Source organism: Hypanus sabinus, chromosome 5 (assembly GCF_030144855.1).
Source record: "Hypanus sabinus isolate sHypSab1 chromosome 5, sHypSab1.hap1, whole genome shotgun sequence".
Lineage (NCBI taxonomy): Eukaryota > Metazoa > Chordata > Chondrichthyes > Myliobatiformes > Dasyatidae > Hypanus > Hypanus sabinus.
In genome coordinates this window covers 171,698,504-171,722,302 of record NC_082710.1, presented here as the reverse complement: position 1 = coordinate 171,722,302, position 23,799 = coordinate 171,698,504, and the positions used below count along the sequence as shown (strand labels likewise).

The window sequence follows — 23,799 nt, the reverse complement described above, 5'->3', positions numbered from 1 at the left end:
GCTGCATTGTAGATTGTTCTCAATCTGAAACTTTCAGCAACAGCCACAACTCTTTGAAAACCACTAGTTCTCGGAACCTATTTCATTCTATTCCAAGTCATTCTCCATAAAACTATCCTTTAAGTGTGCAATCATATAGAAAAGCACACGTAGATGCCCATCCTCCCTACTTGCACTGTATGTGAGCTTTAGCAGTGATGGATTTCTTTTGGGTCTCCACACACAATATGCTGTCGGACCTCAGCTGGTCAGCCTTTTCCTTATGATGGGGAACTGGTCCATTGGTTCACTAACTAAAATGCTGGGGAATCTCAGCAGATCAGCAGGATTCGTATGATGGGAATTGGTCTATTCGGTCAGCACGGCTAAAATGCTGGAGTACTCAGCATGTCATCAACTTCACCAATGCTGGGGAAGTGACCCATTGCGTTACAACATACAAAATGCTGAAGGAATTCAGCAGATCAGCAGGTTTCCCATGATGGGAAATGTACCCTTGGGTCAGCACACACAGCATGCTGGAGGAACTCAGCAGGTCAGCAAATTCACCATGGTGGTGAATTAGTCCATTACGTTACCAAGTACAAAATACTGGAGGAATTCAGCAGGTCAGTAGATTTCCTACGACTGGAAACTGTTATTTTGCTGAAAGACCTAAGCAGAGTAGATGTGGAAAGGATGTTTCCTACGGTGGGAGAGTCTAGGACAAGAGGGCGCAGCCTCGGGATTTAGGGCGCCCTTTCAAAAAAGAGATGCAGAGAAATTTCTTCAGCCAATGGGTGGTGAATTTGATTGAATGGTGGAACAGACTCGATGGGCCAGATGGCCTAATTCTGTTCATGTGTCTGATGGTTTTGTGCTCTAACACACATCAACTGCTGGAGGCACTCAGCAGGTCAGCAGACAGACTATGATTGGGAATATTTCCACTGGGTCAGCACAAAAAAAGCTATTAGAGGAACTCAGCAGGTCAGCAGTTTCTCCTTCATGGGGAACTAGTCCTTAGGTCACCACACGCAAAACGTCCTATGCTCTCAGAAGATCAGCAGATTCCTCTGATGGGGAAGAGTTCCACTGGGTCACTACACCCAATAAGAGGAAGCAACTCAGCAGGTAAGCAGTTTTCGCAAGATAGGAAACTGCTCTTTTGGTTCACCGCAAGTAATGCTGGTGGAACTCAGTAGTTCATCAGGATTACTTACAATGAGGATTTGATCCTCTGGGTCACAACACAAAATCTGTAGGAACTCAGCAGGTCAGTACTTTCCCCTTGGCAGGGTACAGGCTCATTGGGATATCACATTCAAAATGCTGGAGGGACTCAGCAGATCAACTGTTTTCACTCCCATGAGGGAATATTGCTGGTTAAGTGTGCTGAGCCTAAACGTCGACCACCCTTTGTTTCTGGAGGTGCTCCTAACCCTCTACAGAAGTTTGATTTTGCTATGGAAGAAGATGTGCTCCGTAGATTATGTTTGATATTGAGATTAGTACATTCAGTTCTACTCCATGAACTACAATGAATTGTAGCAACATATATGAATGGAAAACTGTTTGGGTTAAAATGTTGTTTATTGAAAAATTTGAAAATATAACATTGATTAAAGTAAGAACTTTTAAAGTAGATATTCAAAATTTACAGACGGATATTTGGTTTGGATTTCATCTGCGAATTTTAGCAGCAGGATCCTACCTTGTTTAGAGAAAATGCCTTATGGAGATAGTTGAGCAATGTAAGGCTTTTCTCTTCGGAGAGAAGAAGGGTGTCAGGTGATTTGATAGAGTTGTACAATATGATAAGAGGCATAGATAGAGTGGACGTCATAGACTTTTTCTCAGGACGGAAATGGCTGATAAAATATTGGCACAATTTTAGGATGATTGGGAAAGTTATACGGGAGGAATGTCAGATGTAGATTTTCTTTAATACAGAAAGTGGTAAGTGCGTGGAATGTGCAGTCAGGGACGGTAGTAGGGGAACATACATTAGGAACATTTCAAAGACTCATTGATAGGAGCATGATGAAACAGAAGTGGGGAACAATATGGGAGAGAAGGGTTAGATTACTCTGAGTAGGTTAAAGGGTAAGCACAACATCGTGGGCCGAATGTCCTGTGCTGTGTCGCTCTATGTTCTAAAGGGGAAAGTTTTTTATCTGATGTTCAGGTATGTAATTAAACAGATGTCTACTGTGATTTTCAGAATGGAGCGCTGATTAATGGGGAGACAACATTCATTTGAACTGATTAGGTAGTAGTTATGAGAACTAATGTTAAAATAAATAGGAAAGTAACGCAGTGACGGTATGGGTTACTTCTCGTAACGCAAAACCACATTAATTCTAATCATCTCTATTTTACTTCCAGCTGCTGTCATCACGCTTTGTGTAAATTTTCCTATTTGATATGTGAGCGTCTACAGATTACCTTCAAATTTCCAGGCTGCTGTACTTTATTTTTGTCATTTTTTTTTTCCTCCGGGCATTATTATTAACGTTCTTTCCTCAGAAAGCATCCTGCAGAAGCAGATCAAGGCCGACTTTTTCCAGCTAACATTTATGAGAGATCCATAGCTGTAGAAACTTCTCTGGGGCCCACCTTAAACACTGAGTTATCTTCAACCACTGACAAACCACTACAGAGAACGTCAGGCATTAAGGTGTCACCTCTTTATGTATAAAGCAATACCAAAACCTACAACGTAGACAGCCACGACTTTTGGTGTCAAAAGCTGGAAAATGACATGAACTGGAACTAAGTTGGGCTCTGAAGATTCCGCAGATCAAAAAATCGAGTAAACTCTCGTTTGCCATAAAAATCAAAATAAAACTTCAGATGCTGGAGGTCTAGAGTAATACAGAAAAACACAAAGTCTGCTTCTCCTCCACTGGTCTTCATATTACTTTCTACATCTTCAAATAACTATATTTCTGCTTGTTTCGGTAGTCCATCTCTAAAAATGCTTCCCATTTTTTCTTCCTCTGGTTGGGAAGGTTTGACCAGTCTCGTCTGCTGGACATATCTTCTCCGTCTACGTCTAATAAAGCCGAGAATATTTTGTGTATATTATTTTGTCATGTCTTCACGCTCTAAGTATTCCCATTCGATAGGTTTCATTTTATGTCAGAGAAATATATACAATATACATCCTGAAATTATGTTTCTTCGCAAGAGGCCACCAAAACAGAAGAGTACCCAAAGGAATTAATGACAGTTATATGTTAGAACCCCATTCAGTAATTGTCCTGAACATTGTGTTTTCAGATGTTGCCCATGGTCACCCCCATTTGACCCTATCTGAAATTATCTTTTCCTCACCCTCCCCACATCTAGAATTGTTTTAATATTCTTACTGGTTCTGACGAAGGGTATTGAACCCGTTTGCTTCGTATAAACGTGGCCTGACTCACAGAGTACATCCAGTATTTCTCTTTCCATTTCCTCGCTTGGTTTGCAAGACCATGGGCTTTATATAGCATTTGGGCTTTTAGACTATTTACAAAAGATGACGGAATCAAAACCAAGAGCACGAGTAACGAAGTTTATTTGTAGTGCAAGCCCAAAAGTGAAGCTCCCGGCATATACATATTAGGAACCGATTAGAAGAAGTAGGAAGATATTCTTTTCTACCAGAAGCAAACTATAAAGCAACGAAAACTCTTAATAGGTCACGCAGCAACAGCGGAAAGACATATTATCTCTGATTCGGGTCTGCAATCCTTCATTACACACACACAAATCACTGACTGCAGTTGTTTCCACGGATGCTGCTGGAACTTCAGGGCACTTCCAGCAGTTTCTGTTCCGGTTTCAGATTTCCAGCATCTGCGGTTATTTTTAGATATATATATATATATTTCAGTTTCATACTTGAAGACAGGCCACACGACATAAAGAGTCCGCTTCAAATCGAAAAAGAACCAGTACTATGTACTTAAACATCCATTTACCTCGAATTCCTTTGTGAGTTCGCTTTGTTACAAAAAATACAAATTGTAAATATATGGCATTTTTATCGACCAATTTATTCGATAACGCTGAGTGATTTACACAAGCTGCAACGACCCTACCGCACGGCACAGACCGAAATCTACTGCATGTTCCTTCTTGCTGGTGGTGGACGCTTTCTCTTCGGCGCACCCTCTTTATTGTGACAGTGCAGATAGGCGTCTTCATGCTGTTAAACAAGAACATTCGTTGACACTAAGATAAATGGAACTGTTATCACCGTAATTTCATTCAGCCAATTTCACAGACTATAGAACGTTGTACAGTAAAGCACAGTACAGGCTATTAGGCCCACTATCTTGCCCTACTCTAATAAGTATCCTTCCCTCCTACATAACCCTCTATCTTTCTATGATCCGTGCACCTATCTGAGATTATCTTACAAAACCCTAGTGTATCTGCCTGTACCACTACCTCTCGAGGCGCGTTCCACACGCGTGCGCACTCGACCTTCTGTGTAAAAGTCGCACCCTTATATTTTATTCCAAATGCCTTGAAGATATTTCCCTTCGTGTGAGCCATTTCCACCCCTGGAAATAAGTATCTGGCTGTCAGCTTGCTCTATGCCTCTTATGATATTTTACACCTTTATCAGGTCACTTCTCATCCTCCTTCGCTCCTAGAAGAAAACCCCTAGCTCACTCAGACTATACTCATTACACATAGCTGATCCAATTTTCCTCTTAGTCACATTCTCCTGCCCTCTACCCACATCCCTTCATGCACTGACCAATCAAGAATATATTAAGAATATAGTAACCTCTACTGTAACGATACATGAAGACTTGGCCTTTACATGCTTGTGGTAAAGAATTCTACAGATTCACCACTATCTAGCTAAGAAAATTCCTCCTCATCTCCGTTCTAAAAGGACGCCCCTCTATTCTGAGGTTTTCTCTTCTGCTCTTAGGCTCTTCCATCATAGAAAACATCCCATCCGCATCTATTCTATCAAGGCCTTTCACCGTTCGATAGGTTTCAATGACGTCACCCCTCATTATTCTGAATTCTATGAATACAGGCCCAGAGCCAACGTCCATTTTACATATGACAAGCCATTCAATCCTGGAAACATTTTCATGGACAAAAAAAAATGAACCGTGGTTCCGCATCCAGTATAGTCAGCTGAAAACATGCTACTTGTGTAGATGGTCCAGGTGAATTGATTTCCTTATAATTATAGACCCACGCTGCATTAATCAGTTGGATACAGGTGGTCTTGGTGATAGAATAAGACAAAGTACTTAGACCCACCCTTGTTCGCCATGGTCATTATCGAACTCTTTATATCACATGTCATATCAGTCCAATCTTAATACTATCTTAGTCCTGTTTCGTTCAAAGACAGGCATCTTTTGCAGATAGAATGGAATAATATGCAAAAAGCAGCAAATATTTTAGTCCCTGCCTTCAAAGAAGAGAAATCACTAATTAAACAAATGAAATATATTTATTTATTCATAGTCCAATCCATCAACTGCGCTGCCCAGCAGTCTCCTCATTTGATCCGAGCCTAATCATGGAACGATTTGCAATGATCAATTAACCTTCTAATTGGTATGTCTTTGGATTGTGGGGTACCCAGAGGAAACTAACGCATTCACAGGGAGAAAGTCAGACAGCGGAAGAATTGAACTTGGGTGTCTTGTACTGTAAAGCGTACAAGACACTACACCACCATGACGCCCATGATACAAAATGGCTGAGTCCAAGGCAGATCTCTGAGAAACTCTGATGATATTTGCCCCACTGTTAGCAACCAGAATCCCACAGCAACTGACTTGCCTCCTGTACGCAAAGTCTTTCCATCATCTAAAAAGCAGGAGTGAGAACTCTGGTGGAATGCTCCCAATTTGGGTGGATGATTGCAACTTTAAAAACACTCAGTGAGCAGGATACCGTGCCAGACAAACGACTCATTCGGAAGAAGAATGCATTTTTATTCAAATTGCTTATAATCTGCAAGTTTGCTCAATCCTGGCAATCTAACCCTCCGAAGGCCTACTCTATTCAGTATTTAGACACATGAGATCTATAATATATTTGGTGGTTAACAAAAGAATAGAAAACAAAAACAAAGATGAGTTGGGTTGTGAAGCGTTAATTGCTATAGATTGTGAAGTGCTTGGTTCCAGAAAACCTATCTCAACTTCGTTTGAGTATCTCATTGTCATGACCTTTTGGAGTGTCGTAAACGGCAGCCATGGTTGAAGTGTGAAATCTCAAATTTCCATAGCAAACTTAATGCATTTCCGCCGAAGTGCTATCTAAACATGAGTAATTCTAACGATTGAATTATATGCAAATATGGAAGTTTCATTTCTTTCAAGTTAAAGCAGAGAAATTGAGTTAGATGTAAAGCAAAGTAGTGGTTTTCCATTCTCCGCGTTTCCTCAAGCTGCTAAAAAGTGGCAGATTTCGTCTGCCAGCATGGACACGCCAAAGTAAAAGCTAAACTGTTGAACATAAATGATAAGTGTTGACGGTGAAAATGTAAAGTTAAGGGAGGCGCACTGGATGCATATTGGTTTTTCTCAATACTCGCATCAAAATTACTTCTTTTTAGTTTCAGTTGAAAGGATTAAATCTTCTTTGCATCATCAGCATATTGTTCAACTGGCTTTACATATAAAACCATTTTCACTCCAACGCCAACACTGAAGAATTTCATTAATTAATCATATACTCAGTAGCACGAGGAATTAAAGGGCATCTGATCTGATTGCAAGTCCCTACAAAGGATTGCGGTGACCGCTGAGAGAATCGCTGGGGTCTCTCTTCCATCCTTTCGAGATGTTTACAGGAGCGTTGCGTACGCACGGTCCTCAGCATTGTCAATGATCCAACAATCTCCTTGAGCCCCTACCATAAGGCAGGAGGTACCGTAGCATTAAACAAGTTCTGCTAGGATAAGCTACAGCTTCCTCCCGCAGAACGTGAGGCTACGGAATTCTCTGCTACCACCCGGATCTCGGCAAGTATGATGCGCCAATCGTGTTATACTGTTTACTTTTTAACTTGAGTCTAAATTCTCCTTATTATTTATTACTTTATTAGTGGTAATATTACTTCATGTGTAGTGTGATTGGTGTATGTTCTGTGATGCCCGCAATAAGACCATGAGACATAGGAGCAGAATTAATCCATTCAGCCCATCAACTATGCACCGTCATTCCTTTGACGCCCTATCCGATCAGGAAACGATAGACTTCCGCCTTAAATATGCCACGGACTTGCCCGACACCGCAGTCTCTGGCAGAGCATTCCACAGATTTACTACTCTCTGGCTAAAGAAATTCCTCCTTACCACTCTTCAAAAGGGTCGAATCTTAATTTTGAGGCTGTGCCCGCTAGTTCTGGATACCCTCGCCATATGAAACATCCTCGCCACATCCAACCTACCTACTCTTCCTAGTCTTTTCAACATTCGGTAGGTTTCAATGAGATCTCCACACATTCGTCTGGATTCCAGTGAGTACAGGCCTAAAGCTGCCAAACGCTTTTCATATGTTAACCCCTTCTTTCCCGGAATCATCCTCCTGAACCTCCTCTGAACTTTCTCGAATGATAACACATGCTTTCTAAGCTTTGGTGCCCAAAACTGTTGACAATATTCTAAGTGCGACCTGACTAGTGTCTCAGAACGACTCAGCATTATCTCCACGCTTTTATCTTCTATTCCCCTTGAAATAAATGCCAACATTGCATTTGCCTTCTTTACCACAGACAGCTGTAAATTAACCTTCTGGGAGTCTTGCACGAGGACTCGTAAGTCCCTCTGCATGTCTGATGTTTGAACCTTCTCCCCATTTAGACAATAGTCTGCATTATTGATCAGTTTACCAAAATGTATTATCATACATTTCCTAACACTGTATTCCATCTGCCACTTTTTGCCCACTCTTCCAATATGAATTAAATTGAATTGATATTTAATTCCTTACATCCTTCACATACATGAGGACTAAAAAAATTTTACGTTACGTCTCTGTCTAAATGTGCAACGTGCAATTTATGGCAATTTGTAATGAATAGTATTACAATAGGACAGTTAATATAGCATAAAAATACAATGGTATCAGCGTAATTTAATCAGTATGATGGACTGGTTGAAGAAGATATCTTGGAGCCAGTTGGTCCTGGCTTTAATGGTATGGTACCATTTCCCGGATGGTTGCAGCTGGATTTATCTAAGTTAATCATTTTGTTCACTCAGCACTAACTACCCCTCCACCTATCTTCTTATCATCCGCAAAATTTTGTCACAAAACCATCAATTCCATTATCTAAATCATTGACAAACAATTTGAAAAGGAGCAGTCCCAATACTGACCACTGAAGAATACCACGAGTCACTGGCAGCAAACCAGAAAAGGCCCATTGTATTTCCACTCGATGTCGCCTGCCTGTCAGCCATTCCACTGTCCATGCCAGTATTTTCCTGTAACGCCATAGTATCTTGTCTTCCTAAGCAGCCTCATGTTTGTCACCTTATCAAAAGTCTTCTGAAAATCCAAGTAAATGACATCCACTGCCTTTCCTTTGTTGCTTATTTGTTGCTTTCCTACTTATTACTTCCTCGAAGAACACTAACAGTTTTGGCAGGCAAGATTTCCCTGAACAGAAACCATGCTGACTTTCACTTATTTTATCATTAGTTCCCAAGTACCTCGAAACCTCCTCGTTGATAATAGACTCCAACATTTTCCCAACCACTGAGATTAGCCTAACTGGACTATGGTGCGTGGAATGGGCTGCCGGTGGCTGTGGTGGAGGCAGAAACTCTGTTTCTATGGTTTTTCAATTTGTTAAAAAGTTTGGAAATTTGTCATGTGACATTCGTTTCGCACATCCCACATTCCGAGATAAACAAAGTGCATTACCTGATGATTGGCGTGATCGTTCATTTTTCTTCTGGGGGGTGCAACTGTTTGAAAACAAAATAAAAAGTGTGCGTTATTGTAATAACCAACACAAATATTTTAAATGATGCTTCAATTTTGTCGATTAGTAAGCTTTGTATTTGAATCTCTAGACAATAAGAGCATCGGTTATATTACATTCGTTGCCAAGGAAATCCTTTTACTGATACATCAACGAGCTTTAAAATAAACTTCTAAATCTTCCCGATTTTTATGCCATGGGCCAATACCATTAAGCAAGGGGCCTGTAGACCACATGTTGGGAAACCCTGTTCTAAATATATGAGAAGTTTACATTTATACAGCTGTTTCACAGACGAAAGACCTTCAGCGGGTATCCTACGTAAGTCGTGACGTAACCTGGTCATTGAGCGTCGTTTCTTGTTTTGATTACTTATACGTTACATGTATTGAATACACACGATCAGTGGCCACTTTTTTACAAATGCTCATGAATGCAAATAATTAATCAACAAATCATGTGGCAGCAACTCACTGCATAACAGAAGGCAGAGGTGGTCGATGTGTTCAGTTATTCGTGCCAAACATCAGAATGGTGAAGAAATGTGATAAACATGACGTTGACAGTGGAATGATTGTTTGTGCCAGGCGGAGTTATTTCAGTATCTCAGAAACTGCTGATAACCTAGGATTCACGTCAAACAAGTTATCATCTGATACTTTGGAGAAATAAACCACATGCTCAATGTGTGTGACTATATGTTTTAACCAATAATAGTTTTCCTTTTAATCTGTTGAGGATAAAATGAATCGACATTTTGTCCATCTCTATGCAAGAGAAATAGGGATAGGTAACGCATCTGTCCATGTCTGGTGCTTATTGATATTACCCTTCTCTACACATGATCCATCAAAATAATATGGCCACATCCAACTAAATTGGGCGCGCCAGATTAAGATTAAGATTCTCAACGAGAAAGGCATGGTCTGATTGGGAACTTTTCAACAAATATTTTGTGGTTATCTAATAGTGCAAGTGGTAATTGTAGCCGTCAGCACGGCTCAAAAGAATGCATAAACACTAAGGAGGAGTTGTTGCCATGATGACGTACAGTTGAATTCGAATTATCAGAGTTGGTCACATGGAAGAATTGATTAATGAATTTGGATGCCATGAAGTCTATGAATTTGGCTTATAAAATAGGACAAATTCATAGCGACGGAAACATTAAAAGAGTGATGTGTTATAAAAGAAAGAGGAAGTTCAGACGATACTTTGACTATGAATTCTGATATATTGGAGATATTTCATTAGTTACATATGGCTGCCTCCACTGTTCGAACCTTAGGCATTAAGAGTGCATCAGCAATGATGGAGGATATCTTTTAAAAAAACAGGGGATCATGTGATTTGAAGAGATGTTGAAAATCGTTCCATAGACTTTCTCGAGCCAACAACTCATTCAAACAGATCATTGCGTTGGTGGAGTTGAATGAATGTAATGTGCTGAAAGAGGTCACATTGAAGACCTGTGTAAAGAAGGAGCTCGAGAAATGTTTGTTTATTACTTAATTATTATTACTTATTTCTTTTTCTATTTTACAACTTGTCACCCTTTGTGTGCGGTTCTTCATTGGTTCTATTGTATTTCTTTGTTCGACTGCGAAAGCCTGCAAGAACATGAATCCCACGGTAGTAGTTGGTGACGTATAATGACTTTGATAAAAAAAAATTACTTTGAAATTGAACTTTGCCTCCATGAGAATGATCTGCAATTTGCACATGATTGTGTTCACCACATGTTAAGTGACCAAAATTTAAATGCTCACATCCTATGTTCTAATTGAAGTATAGTCTATAACAATAGAATTTTTTTGAATTAAGGCCAGATACATTTAGCGGTTCCTACTGACTGAGAGGACAAAAAGAAATAACAAGACAGTATAAGTAAAACTTTAACAAGGAAAACAAGAATATTTCATGGCAAGGCTGTAAACGAAAGTGCAGCAATATCCACTAAATGTGTGTGAGCATAGAACATAGAATAGAACAGCACAGTACAGGCCGTTCAGCCCACAATGTTGTGGCGACCCTTAAACCCTGCCTCCCATATACCCCCCACCCACCTTAAATTCCTCCATATACCTGTCTAGTAGTCACTTAAATTTCACTAGTGTATCTGCCTGACTCAGGCAGTGCATTCCATGCATCAACCACTCTCTGAGTAAAAAACCTTCCTCTTATGTCCCCCTTGAACTTCCAACCCCTTACCTTAAAACCATGTCCTCTTGTATTGAGCGGTAGTGCCCTGGGGAAGATGCGTTGGCTGTCCACTCTATCTATTCCTCTTAATATCTTGTCTCCTCTCATCCTCCTTCTCTCCAAAGAGTAAAGCCCAAGCTCCCTTAATCTCTGATCATAATGCATACTCTCTAAACCAGGCAGTATACTGGTAAATCTCCTCTTTCCAAGGTCTCCATATCCTCCCTATAGTGAGGCGACCAGAATTGGACAGAGTACTCCAAGCGTGGCCTCACCAGAGTTTTATGGAGCTGCAACATTACCTCGCGACTCTTAAACTCTATCCCTCAACTTGTGAAAACTAACATCCCATCAGCTTTCTTAACTACCCTATCTACCTGTGAGGACATGTACCCACAGATCCCTCTGCTTCTCCACACTACCAAGTATGCTGCCATTTACTTTGTACTCTGCCTTGGAGTTTGTCCTTCCAAAATGTACCACCTCACACTTCTTCGGGTTGAACTCCATCTGCCACTTCTCAGCCCACTTCTGCATCCTATCAATGTCTCTTTGCAATCTTAGACAATCCTCTACACATTCCACAACACCGTTGTGTTGTCTGCAAACTTGCCAAACCATCCTTCTACCCCCACATCCAGGTCGTTTATAAAAATCACGGAAAGTAGAGGTCCCAGAACCGATCCTTGTGTGATACCGCTAGTCACAACCCTCCAATCCGAATATACTTCCTCCACCACAACCCTCTGCCTTCTGCAGGCAAGCCAATTCTAAATCCACTTAGCCAAACTTCCCTGTATCCCATGCCTTCTGACTTTCTGAATAATCCTACCGTGTGGAACCTTGTCAAGTGCCTTACTAAAATCCATGTAGATCACATCCACAGCACTACCCCCATCTATATGCCTGATCACCTCCTCAAAGAACTGTAACAGGTTTATTAGACACGGTCTGCCCTTCACAAAGCCATGCTGACTGTCCCTGATCAGACCATGATTCTCTAAATGTCCCATAGATCCTATCTCTAAGAATCTTTTACAACAGCTTTCCCACCACAGACGTAAGGCTCTCTGGTCTATTATTACCCTGATTATCCCTACTACCTTTTTTGAACAAGGGGACAACATTCGCCTCCCTCCGGTCCTCCAGTACCATTCCTGTGGACAATGAGGACATAAGATCCCAGCGAGAGGCTCAGAAATCTCTTCCCTCGCCTCGTGGAGCAGCCTGGGGAATATTCCGTCAGGCCCCGGGGACTTATCCATCCTAATGTATTTTAACAACTCCAACACCTGGTGGAGGAGCGTCACCTATTATACTGTCTAGGTAGCCTCCAACCTGCTGGCATATCTCCTTCCAATATTTTTTCTTCTTTCTGTTCTCTTTCTTTTTCTCTCTTCTTCCATTCCCCACTCTTCTCTTCAGCTGCCTATCACCTCCCCCGCTGTCCCTTTCTTTCTTCCGTTATTCACTTCCCTCTCTTGTCAGATTCCTTCATCTCCTACCCTTTATCTTTTCCACCACCTGGATTCACCAGTCACCTTCTAGCTTGTCTTCCCTTCACCCTATCTTTTTATTCTAGCGTTTTCACCTTCCTTCCTAGTCCTGATGAAGGATCTAGTTCCGAACGTCGATTGTTTATTCCTCTCGGCCTGACCTGCCGAGTTCCTTCATCATTTTGTTTTTATTGCTCTTGATTTCCCACATCTGCAGAGTTTCTAGCGCTTATAATTAGATCATCAAAAATTTTAGCTAAATACCAGTTAATGACACTTCTTTACTTAAATCTTTCTCTCTCTCTCACACACACACACATACACACACACACACACACACACACACACACACACACACACACACACACACACACACACACACACACACACACACACACACACACAAATACAGTAGTATAGCAGTTAGCGTAACGCTGCTACACCTCGGGACATCGAGTTCGGAGTTCAATCCCAGCGTCAGCTGTAAACAGTACATAAGACCATAAAACCATAACACATAGGAGCACAATTAGGCCGTTCAGCCTATCAAGTCTGCTTCTCCATTCAAGCATGGTTGATGCCGGATCCCACTCACCTGCCTTCTCGCCATCCGCTTTGATGACCTGACAGATCAGGAAACTATCAATTTCTGCTTTAAGTATACTCACCGCTTCCACTGCAGTCTGCGGCAGAGCATTCCCCCACAGATTCACTGCTCTCTGACTAAAAAGGAATTCTTCCTTACCACTGTTCTAAAATGTCGCCTCAATTTTGAGGCTGTGCCCTCTAGTTTTGGATACCTCCACCATAGGAAATGTCCTCTCCACATCTACCCTATGAAGTCCTTGCAACATTCAGTTGATTTCAATCAGATCCATTCGCATTCTTCTATATTCCAGTGAGTACAGGCCCAGAGTAGCCAAACGCTCCACATATGTTAACCCCTTCATTCCAGGAATCATTGTCGTGAACCTCCTCTGGACTCTCTGCAATGACACCACATCGTTTCCAAGATATGGCACACAAAACTGTCGGCAATAATCCAAGAGAGCCCTGACGAGTGTCTTATAAATGATCAGCATTATCTCCTTGCTTTTATATACTATTCCCCTTGAAATAAATGGTAACACTGCACTTGCCTTCGTTACCATAGAGTCAAGCTGTAAATTAACCTTCTGGGAGTCTTGCACGAGGTCTCCTAAATCCTCTGCTGCTCTGATGTTTGAAACTTCTCCCAATTAAACTATTACCAAAACGCATTATTATACATTTCTTAACGCTGTTTCCTAAATCTGCAACGTTTTGCCCATTCTTCCAATTTGTCCAAGTTCTTCTGCAATTGCATTGCTTCCTCAGCACTAGCTACCCCTCCACCTATCTTCGTATCATCCACAGACTGCCGCAAAGCCATCAATTCCATTATTTAAATCTTTGACAAACAATGTGAAAAGTAGCGGTCCCAAAACTGACCCATGAGGAACACCACTAGTCACTGGCAGCCAGTCAGAAAAGGTCCCTTTATTCCCACTCGCTGCTTCCTGTCTGTCAGCCATGCCAGTATCTTTCCTATAATGCCATGTGATTTTATCTTGTTAAGCAGCCTCAAGTGTGGGCCTTAGCAAGTGCCTTCTGGAAATCCAAGAAAACGATACCCATTAACTGTCCTTTGTCCACCCTGCTTACTACTTCCTCGAAGAGCTCTATCAGATACGTCAGGGAAGATTTCACTTCACAGAAACCATGAGTCTCTGAACGTCCTCCGTGTCGAATTCGTGGATTTGCCCTGGGTGCTCCGGATTCTTCACAAAATCCGAAGATGTGCCGGGTAGGTCAATTGGTCATTGTAAGTTGTTCCATGAATAAATTAGAGTTAAACCAGGGTTGTCAGGGTTGCTGAAGGGCCAGCAGGGCCTGCTCTATCCATTATTGATCAATACATAAAATAGACATACAGACACACACACACAAACACACACACACAAACACACACACACACACACACACACACACACACACACACACACACACACAAACACACACACACAAACACACACACACACACACACACACACACACACACACACACACACACACACACACACACACGTGCCGACGCACAAACAGCTCCTAGTCTTTGTAGTACTCAAGAAGAGTTTGAATGACTTACTTGGCTCTTTTGCAGAATCAAAGGACGTGCATTCTCTGTGGGAAGTGAACAGAACACGATTACTAATTGCTAATATGAGTTTCGGGAAATCTTTTTGAACAAAGCTTAAACATCAGCAAAATAAAATAACGTGAAAGTTGCTGACCAGCTTACCTGACCAGTAAGGCGTAAGCTGTAAATAAGAGAATGGCAAAATCAATAATAATTCCTAATAAAATAATAACAAACAATTGTCGCTAAAAAACCAAGAATTATCTGAATGTGCTTTTGTCTCTGCTGTATGTTGTGTGATTACGATTACGACTTGTTACTACTCTGAATCTCCCCATGAACTTACACCGCTTGCATGAATAAGTATAATAAATTTTCAAATTTCGGACATACCTTTATTTCGTCTAGCAAGGACTGCGATCACTACAAGCAGTAACAGAGTAATTAGGAATGCTACACCACCTGCGATTCCAATCCACTGCCAGTCAAGATGAATAGCTCTTGAATGCATTGCGGTTTTGCAATTCTCTATAGAGAGAAAACAAGCGAAAACACCGTGAGTTATTCAGTACCTTTATAAAGTATTCACCCTACCCCCGTAAGTTTTCATGCTTTATCGTTTTACAAAATTGAGTCACAGTGGGTCTAATTTGTTGTTTTTTACGCTGATCAAGGAAGAAATACCGTTTTGTGTCAAGGTGAAAATAGATCTCTACAAAGTGATCTAAATCACATATATAAAACTCAAGATAACTCATTGCACAAGTGTTTACCCATTTCAACTCAGTATTTAGTAGATGCATATTTGGCAGCAATTACAGTTTTAATTTTGTGTGCTTAGGTCTCCATCAGACTTGCACATCTGGACACTGCAAGTTTTACACTTTTGTCTTTCCAAAACTGCTCAAGCTCTGTCAGATTGCACGGGAATCGTGAGCGAACAGCCTTTTTCAAGTCCAGCCACAAATTCTCAATTGGATTTAAATCTGGACTCTGACTTGGCCACTCCAGGACAATATTTTTGTTTTAAAGCCATTCCTGTGTAGCTTTGGTTTTATGGTTAGGCTCATTGTCTTACTAGAAAACAGGTCTTCTTCCAAGTCGCAGTTCTCTTCTGGACTGCATTAGGCTTTCTACCAGGATTTCACTGGATTTTGTACATTCATTTCACCCCCTACCTTCACAATCCTTCTGCAGTGAAGCATCCCCACTGCATGATGTAGCCATCACCATGTTTCACAATAGGGAGGCTATGTTTTCGATTATGTGCGGTGTTTGGCTTTGCCAAACATAATGTTTCGTCTGATAGCCAAAAAGTTCAATTTTGGTTTCATGAAATCATAGAACCTTCTTTCAGTTGACTTCAGAGTTTCCCACGTGCCTTCTGGAAAACTCTGGCCAAGATTTCATGTGAGGTTTTTGTTCAACAGTGGCTTTCTCTTTGCCCCTCTCCCTTAAAGCTGCGACTGGTGACGGGCAACGGTTGTTGAATGCACAGTCTCTCTCATCTCAGACACTGAAGTTTGTAACTCCTCCAGAGTTGTCACGGGTCTCTTGGTGACCTTCTTCACTAGTCCCCTTCAGCTGTGCCATATTTTTTCCATCATCGAGTTAACTGTACTCCAAAGGATAGTCAGTGACTTGGAAATGATATTGTATTCATCTACTGACTTGACCTTTTCGCAAAGTTGCTGTACTGTTCTTTTGTCTTTATGGTGTAGTTTCTGCCAGGATACTGACTCACCAGCAGTTGAACCTTCAAGATACAGGTGTATTTTTACATCAACCAATTGAAACACCTTGACTGCACACAGGTCTCCAAAAGTAGATCTCCATTTAACTAATTCTGCCACTTCTAAAACCAATTGGCTGCACCAGTGATGATTTGGTGTGCCATATTAAAGGGCGTGAATACATATGCAATCAATTATTTTGTGTTTTCATAAATGTGACTGATTTAAATTACTTTGTAAGTAGAGGTATATTTTCAGTTGGACACCGATGTGTCTTTTTTTTGTTTATCAGTGTCAAAAAAAGCCAAATTAATTCCACTAAGATTCAATGTTGTAAAAGAATAAACATGAAAACTTCCAAGGGGGAGTGTTACGTACCCCGTAACTGTGTGTCTGACCAGCAGAGAAAGAAGAATCCGTTGGAGTCTGGTGGTACCAAACTAGAGGTGTTTATTAGTAAACTACACAATACAATATCAAAAATGCAAATATACATATAAAACAAGTTAGTAGTAGTAAACCTAAAAGTGTAGGAATAATAATAATGAACAATAAACAAGCTCTATCAATGTCTAGGGGTAAATGAATTGTCATAGAAAAGTACAGAGTTCAGTTCATAAATGCTGTAGTAGTTATGGTTGTTGTATTGAAATCGTTGGAGAGAGAGAGAGAGAGAGAGAGATGTAACAGCAACCGCTGCGGCAGGCAAACCTTATTTGTGGCTTTCTTAATCCGTCGTGTCGTTGTGGTCAATTAGTTATGACCCCTCTGGTCTACAGCTAGACCGTTCTTCTGTGGTGGACTCGTCACTCTGGCATGAGTGGACACACACACAAGTCCGCACCGGCCCTGCTGTAACACTGTGAGTTTTACTGACCGATCTCTTGGTTCTGTCTTCGAAGCCCCCACCTTTCTGTGGGTTCCCAACACTCAATAAGTGCCCACTGGTGTGTCTGAAGGGTGTCTCTCCAGACCTTTCTTTTTATCCCCACTCACTGGGTCTCAGCTATCCATCAACTCTGAATGACTGTGTCCATCAAATCAGGCCTCTCCTGCTATCTCCTGAGGAACGTTAACGAGCAAAGTACAGTCCTTGTAGTAGAAAGTAAATAATCCAGGAAGAGTCATAATACAGTTAATCAACAATCTCTCTCTCCCCCTCTTATCTATAGCAAATGTTCTTGCCTGGGCTTTATCTCTCTCTCACGAGCAGCATAACAACAGCAATAGTTCGTAGTTCTCAGGAGGGAGGTTGGGAATGGTTAACTCTGCACCCCATTGTCCATCAGGTCTGTTCATCACTCATAACAGGAGTGAATACTTTTTATAGGCACTGTATTATATGCCGCGGATCGAACAGCAAATAAAAAAGCAGGAAACTGAAATGTATTCAGAATAAGACCATGGTTGGGTCCATTTCTGAGGAAAAGAGAGAGGGTGGGTGGCGGAGACAAACAGACCAAAGAAAAACAGATTGGTGGAAAAGGAGAAGAAAATTTCCATCGGAGTTACAGCGTCATCGATTATTTGCACTGAAAAACAACCGGCCATTCGGCCTAACTTGCCAATGCAAACAGTGATGTTTATCTACGCCAATCAAGTTTCCTTGCATTGGGCCCGAATGTTTCTGTGCCAGAGGTTCTTAACCAGGAGTCTACGGACCACTCCAGGGGATTCGTGATCTTGGATGGGAAAGACATGACATCTTCACTAACCTCTAACTGAAATTTATCATTTCCTTCTACTATTAAATGCGTTAATAAAGACGCACAAATATATCACATATTTGTTTTATTCATAGTTTGATCATTGTATTTCAATATACTTGGTTTCTTTTGTTATCATGTGTAATTTATTTTATATATTTAAATCATTACTCTGAGAAGGGGTCCAGGGGCTTCACTGGACTACCAAGGTGTCCATGCCATAAAAAGGATTAAAAGCTCCTCTTCTATGCGCACATACCAGTGTTACCACAACGTTATCAAAAGACGATACAAACTATGATATCAACACGTATATGAGAGTGCTATAATACTAGATTTCCTTACTGTTCACGGTGACCAAGGTACCGTCGCCTTTCTCTTCGCTTTTGCCCAGTTCAGCAATTTTACAGTAATACCTTCCTGAGTCGAATACTGTAACATTCTTAATCCAGATTGAAGCATCTTTCTTGGTTAGAAAAGTTGATTTAACAGGTAGTACAGTTCTACCTTCGTATCTCTGGGATTTTAAATCCATGAGGCAGTCATCCTTATGCCAGGTATAAGATGCTACCCCACTCAGTTTAAAAGTGCAATTCAACATCAGAGTGTCGCCTTCGAATAAGTGAATTGTTGCTGGGGTTTGGAATACAGGACCATTTTTAGCCTCGGTACCTGGTCAAACATAAAAATACACAAACAAAAAATTAGTATACCGAAGTTTCCAGTAAAACATTCAAACAAGTCAACTTCTTCCAGTGTGCGTTATTCCTACTGTAACATACTCGGAAAAGGCACTTTAACATAGAACTGCGCATGTGTATTTTTTTAATGGAAAATATTTTCCAGGACTTAGAAATAATGTGTTAATTTCATTGACATCTACGGGGATGGACCGTGAACACAAAGTCAAAACGTGTTAAATTTCGGCCCGATTCTTTGGCAGCAAATTGGTATGGGGAGAGATAGATAGATAGATAGATAGATAGATAGATAGATAGATAGATAGATAGATAGATAGATAGATAGATAGATAGATAGATAGATAGATAGATAGATAGATAGATAGATAGATAGATAGAGATAGATAGATAGATAGATAGATAGATAGATAGATAGATAGATAGATAGATGGATGGATGGATGGATGGATGGGTGGTTGAGTGATGGCCTGGTTGCTATTTTCAAAAATGGTTATAAATAGGATGTATCAGATAAAAAAATCACTGTAATCACTGTAGCATTTCTGTTTATACCCATGTCCCACGCGTTCCTTAGTATTGTTTTATTTATAGATTAATAAGACTGAGGTATGACACATTTTCATTGTGAACTGGATAGGCGTTCAAGCACTTTACAGATTATAATATGCAAACAATAATAACAGCCCGAAAAACTAAATTAAACTGCAAAAAATATTATTTTGGTCATTTGTATGTCAACAATATTTTAATCTCTCGAAAGAAAAGCTGAAAGAACAAACAACCAGAGTTGGTACTCTTCTAAATTTAGGAAATTAAGCTTAAAAAGCGTTTTCAGTCAATGATAATGACTATATTGAACCATTTTATAAGTATATTAATAAAAAATTGTGACAACCCTGGGACAACTCCATGGTTATCAGCTCGTGTGCAATTCCATGTTGCTTATAATGATCATTTTCAGTCGTATGATTGTGAACATTGCTATATTATCCTATAGCACCCAATAAACGTTACAGTAAAAAAAATTCTATCTGCATTACAGAAAGGCTGCATGGAGTTCCATGGCTGATAGACAATAGAATCATTCATGTTAGCCATTTTTTGAACCATGACACCAACAATTGGTTGGCAAAAGTTTCATAAATGATTTCTGAATGATCATTGCAAAACATATTTTGGCTTCCTGGAACTGCATTCAAAATGGGCATTTCATTATTCCAAGGTCAAGAAGAAAAGCCGAGTACTTATTACTGAATGGTGTATGAAAGTCTGCTGGCCAAGTACTTTGTAAACGGAGCGCTATAATAATTAAAGCCACAGATTTATACAACACGGACACAAGCTTATCGACGCATCCCAACAATGCCAACAAATTTGCCAACATAAACTCCCTGGGTTTGGCCCATATCATTCTCAATCTTGACAATTCAGGTAGGTTTTCAAATGAGGCTTCAACATTGTAATTGTATCCGCCTCCACCACTTCGTCTGGCGGCTGGTTCCCTACAGCCCCCGCGCCCTGCGTGAAAAGCCCCTCATGTTCTCTGTAAATATTTCCCCTCTTACATTGAACCTATGCCTTTTAGTTTCTGACTCCGCCACCCTGGGAAAAAGACAGTGAGCATTCGATGTATAATACCTCTAATTTCTTAGAGCTCTGTAAGATCATCTCTTCGCCTCCTACGCTCCAGTGAAGGGAAAACCCTGCCCATCCCAACTATCCTGGCAAACCCATCGGTTTCGGTGCCATCCTTGTTCACCTGTTCCGCATCCTTACTCCTGCTACGAATCAAAAATGTGCAGAACACTCCAGCCGGGGTCTCACCAACGGCATGTGCAGTTGTGACGTGAAATACCTACTCCTGTACTCTGACTGATGAAAGAAAGTGTATCAAACATGTTATTCGCCAGTATATTTATCTGTCTCGCCACTTTCAGGGAACTAATCCTTATAGCTCTTGGCCGTCTGTTCCACAGCGCTCTCTATGCTCCTGACATTTACTGTGTAAATCTTGCCTTAATTTAACTTACCATACTCATCAAAATTATATTGTAAACCGAAAAATAAAATCTTTCTGTTACTTCTGATTAGCTTTGGTCTGCCATGGAGGGGCCATTGCACAGGATCGGAATTAGCTTCAGAAATTTGCAAACTAAACCAACTTCATCCTAGGCACCAGCCTCCCTCGCATCGAGGAGATTTTCTAAAGCCGTAGTCTCAAAAACGGGATCTCCATCATTAGGAACCCTGTCACTCACAACATGCCCTCTTCTCATTACTGCCATCAAGGAGGAGGTATTCGCACACAATCAACATTTTGGTAGCAGTTCCTCCCCTCCCCCTCCCCCGCCATCAGTTTGTCCGAACTTTCCTTGAATCCATGAATACTGCTCACTAATTTTTGGTCTCGTTCTGCACCACTTGCCACTTTGTAAATCTCGCAGGAGCAAAGGGTGTTTGTAATGACGAGGGTGGAGAGTCGCAGGAAGGTTGTGGGACTGATGGCTGGCAAGCAGTGCCAGGTACGGGGTTGACGCGGGTGCAGAAAGACCCAGCCCTGAGACATTAGGAAAGGGCATGTACTTCCAAACAATTGGTTTATTGATCATTACAGAATATCTCTCTGGTATTCACTGCTTCCTCTTCCTTCCCCTTTTCCCAACAATGAGTCCCATCTATCTCTCACTTCACAATAGTATCAGTTCACAATATCAGTATCAGGTAGCATCAGTCACATGGTATGATTTTTTAATGTAGCAACAGTACAGTGCAATAGATAAAATTACTACAGTATTGTGCAAAGGTCTTGCTCTGCCTAGCTATATATTTCTGACTAAAACCTTTGCTCAATACTTTATATACACAGTGCATTATTTTATTGTAATTTATAATTTATTCTATGTATAAAGCAACGCAAAACAACTAATTTCATGACATGTACCAGTGATATTAAATCTGATTCTGATTACTTAAGAAATTAGAAAGGCAGAAACGAGGACCTACAGATCTATTCACTTAAAGTTAGTAGTCGCTAAATGCAAAAATCATAATAATGACGGTGTTTCGCAAATGACAGTAGGATTTGGCAGAGGCAACACAGATTTATGATCCAGAATTCATACTGGTCAATATTGCTGGAGCTATTCAAACGGCAACCAGCAGCACAGATAAAGAGATACCGTGGAATTTCGGGGGGGGGGGGGGGAGCGGTCAGGGATATAAGCAATATGACGCGACGTGGAAGGTGCAATATGTTTTATTTATTTAGTTGTATTTAGAGATAAGGTCTTCCTATCGAACAAGCCTCTGGCGCTCTCTTACATCTATATGACCAATTAACCTGCGAGCCAATACATCTTTCCATACAGTATTGAGAAATGTATGATAATGCATTTTGGTAAAAGGAGCAATAGAGCAGACTAATATCTAAATGGGAGAAGATTCAAACATCAGAGATGCACACAGACTTAAGAGTCCTTCTGCAAGAGTCCTCTCGTCTGCTGGCCTTTATAAATCAGAGCATTAAGTATAAGAGTTGGGATGTAATGTTAAAATTGTACAAGGCATAGGTAAGGCCGAATCTGGAGTATTGTGTACATTGCTGGTCCCCGAATTATAGGAAAAATGTCAACAAAATAGAGAGAGTACAGAGACGATGTACTAGAATGTTACCTGGTTTCGGCGCCTAAGTTACCGGGAAAAGTTGAACAAGTTAGGTCTTTATTCTTTGGAGCATAGAAGGTTGAGGGGGACTTGATAGAGGTATTTAAAATTATGAGGGGGATAGATAGAGTTGACGTGGATAAGCTTTTTCCATTGAGAGTAGGGGATATTCAAACAAGAGGACATGAGTTGAGAGTTAGGGGGCAAAAGTTTAAGGGCAACACGAGGGGGAATTTCTTTACTCAGAGAGTGGTAGCTGTGTGGAACCAGCTTCCAGTAGAAGTGGTAGAGGCAGGTTCGATAGGTATATTGGATCGGTATATGGACAGGAAAGAAATGGAGGGTTATGGACTGAGTGCGAGTCAGTGGGACTAGGTGAGAGTAAGCGTTCGGCACAGACTAGAAGGGCCGAGATGGCCTGTTTCCGTGCTGTAATTGTTATATGGTTATAAGACTCCCAAAAGGTTAGTTTACAGGTTGAGTCTGTGATAAAGAAGGTAAATGCACTGTTGACATTCCTTTCAAGGGGTATAGAATATAAAAACAAAGAGATAATGCTGATCCTTTTTAAGACACTTGTCATGGAGCACTTGGAGTACACTTGTTAACAGCTCTGGGTACCATATCTCAGACAGGATGTTCTGTCATTGGAAAGAGTCCAGAGGAGATTCAGGAGGATTATTCCGGGAATGAACAGGTTAACATATGAGGAGTGTTTGGTAGCTTTGGAACTGTACTTAATGGAATTTAGAAGAATGCGGGGCAGAGGAGGAGGGTGGTCTCATTGAAATCTGCCGAATGTTGAAAGAACAAGATAGCGTGGATGTGGAGAGGATGCTTGCTATGGTGGGGGGATATCCAGAACAAGATGGCACGGCCTCAAAATTGAGGGGCGACCTTAAGGAGGATTTTTAACTATACTGTAGTAAAGCTGTCGAATGCTCTGTCACAGGCTGCGGCGCAGGCCAAGTCCGTTGGTATATTTAAGGTGGAAGTTGATCGTTTCCTGATCGGTCAGGGCATCAAGCATATGGCAAGAAGGCGTGTGTATGGGGTTGAGCTGAATGGCCTAATTCTGCTCCTATGTCTTATTCGCTTTTGCTCTTGTGCTCTTTGAAATGTGAAGAGAACCGGAGCCTTCGGAGAAAACGCTGGCAGCCACGGGGAGAAATGCCAACTCTCCCCGTG

General features: G+C 41.0%; 1 protein-coding gene across 3 annotated transcripts in view; it reads right to left on the bottom strand.

Moving 5' to 3' along the window:
- Positions 1–3,527: 3,527 nt before the first annotated feature.
- LOC132394584 (uncharacterized) overlaps positions 3,528–23,799 on the bottom strand; it is a 29,626-nt gene continuing 9,354 nt past the window's right edge. Inside the window, exons 3-8 of one of the 3 annotated variants that reach the window (XM_059970903.1) lie at positions 18,593–18,919; positions 15,271–15,336; positions 14,971–15,025; positions 14,818–14,852; positions 8,892–8,935; positions 3,528–4,177 (exon numbers count right to left, since the gene is read on the bottom strand). In XM_059970903.1, coding sequence (XP_059826886.1) covers positions 4,091–4,177; positions 8,892–8,935; positions 14,818–14,852; positions 14,971–15,025; positions 15,271–15,336; positions 18,593–18,919 — 614 coding nt within the window. In that variant the 3' untranslated portion in view covers positions 3,528–4,090. Of the gene's footprint in view, positions 4,178–8,891; positions 8,936–14,817; positions 14,853–14,970; positions 15,026–15,201; positions 15,337–18,592; positions 18,920–23,799 lie in introns of all 3 variants that reach the window. The other 2 variants (XM_059970904.1, XM_059970902.1) reach the window with 2 other exon arrangements.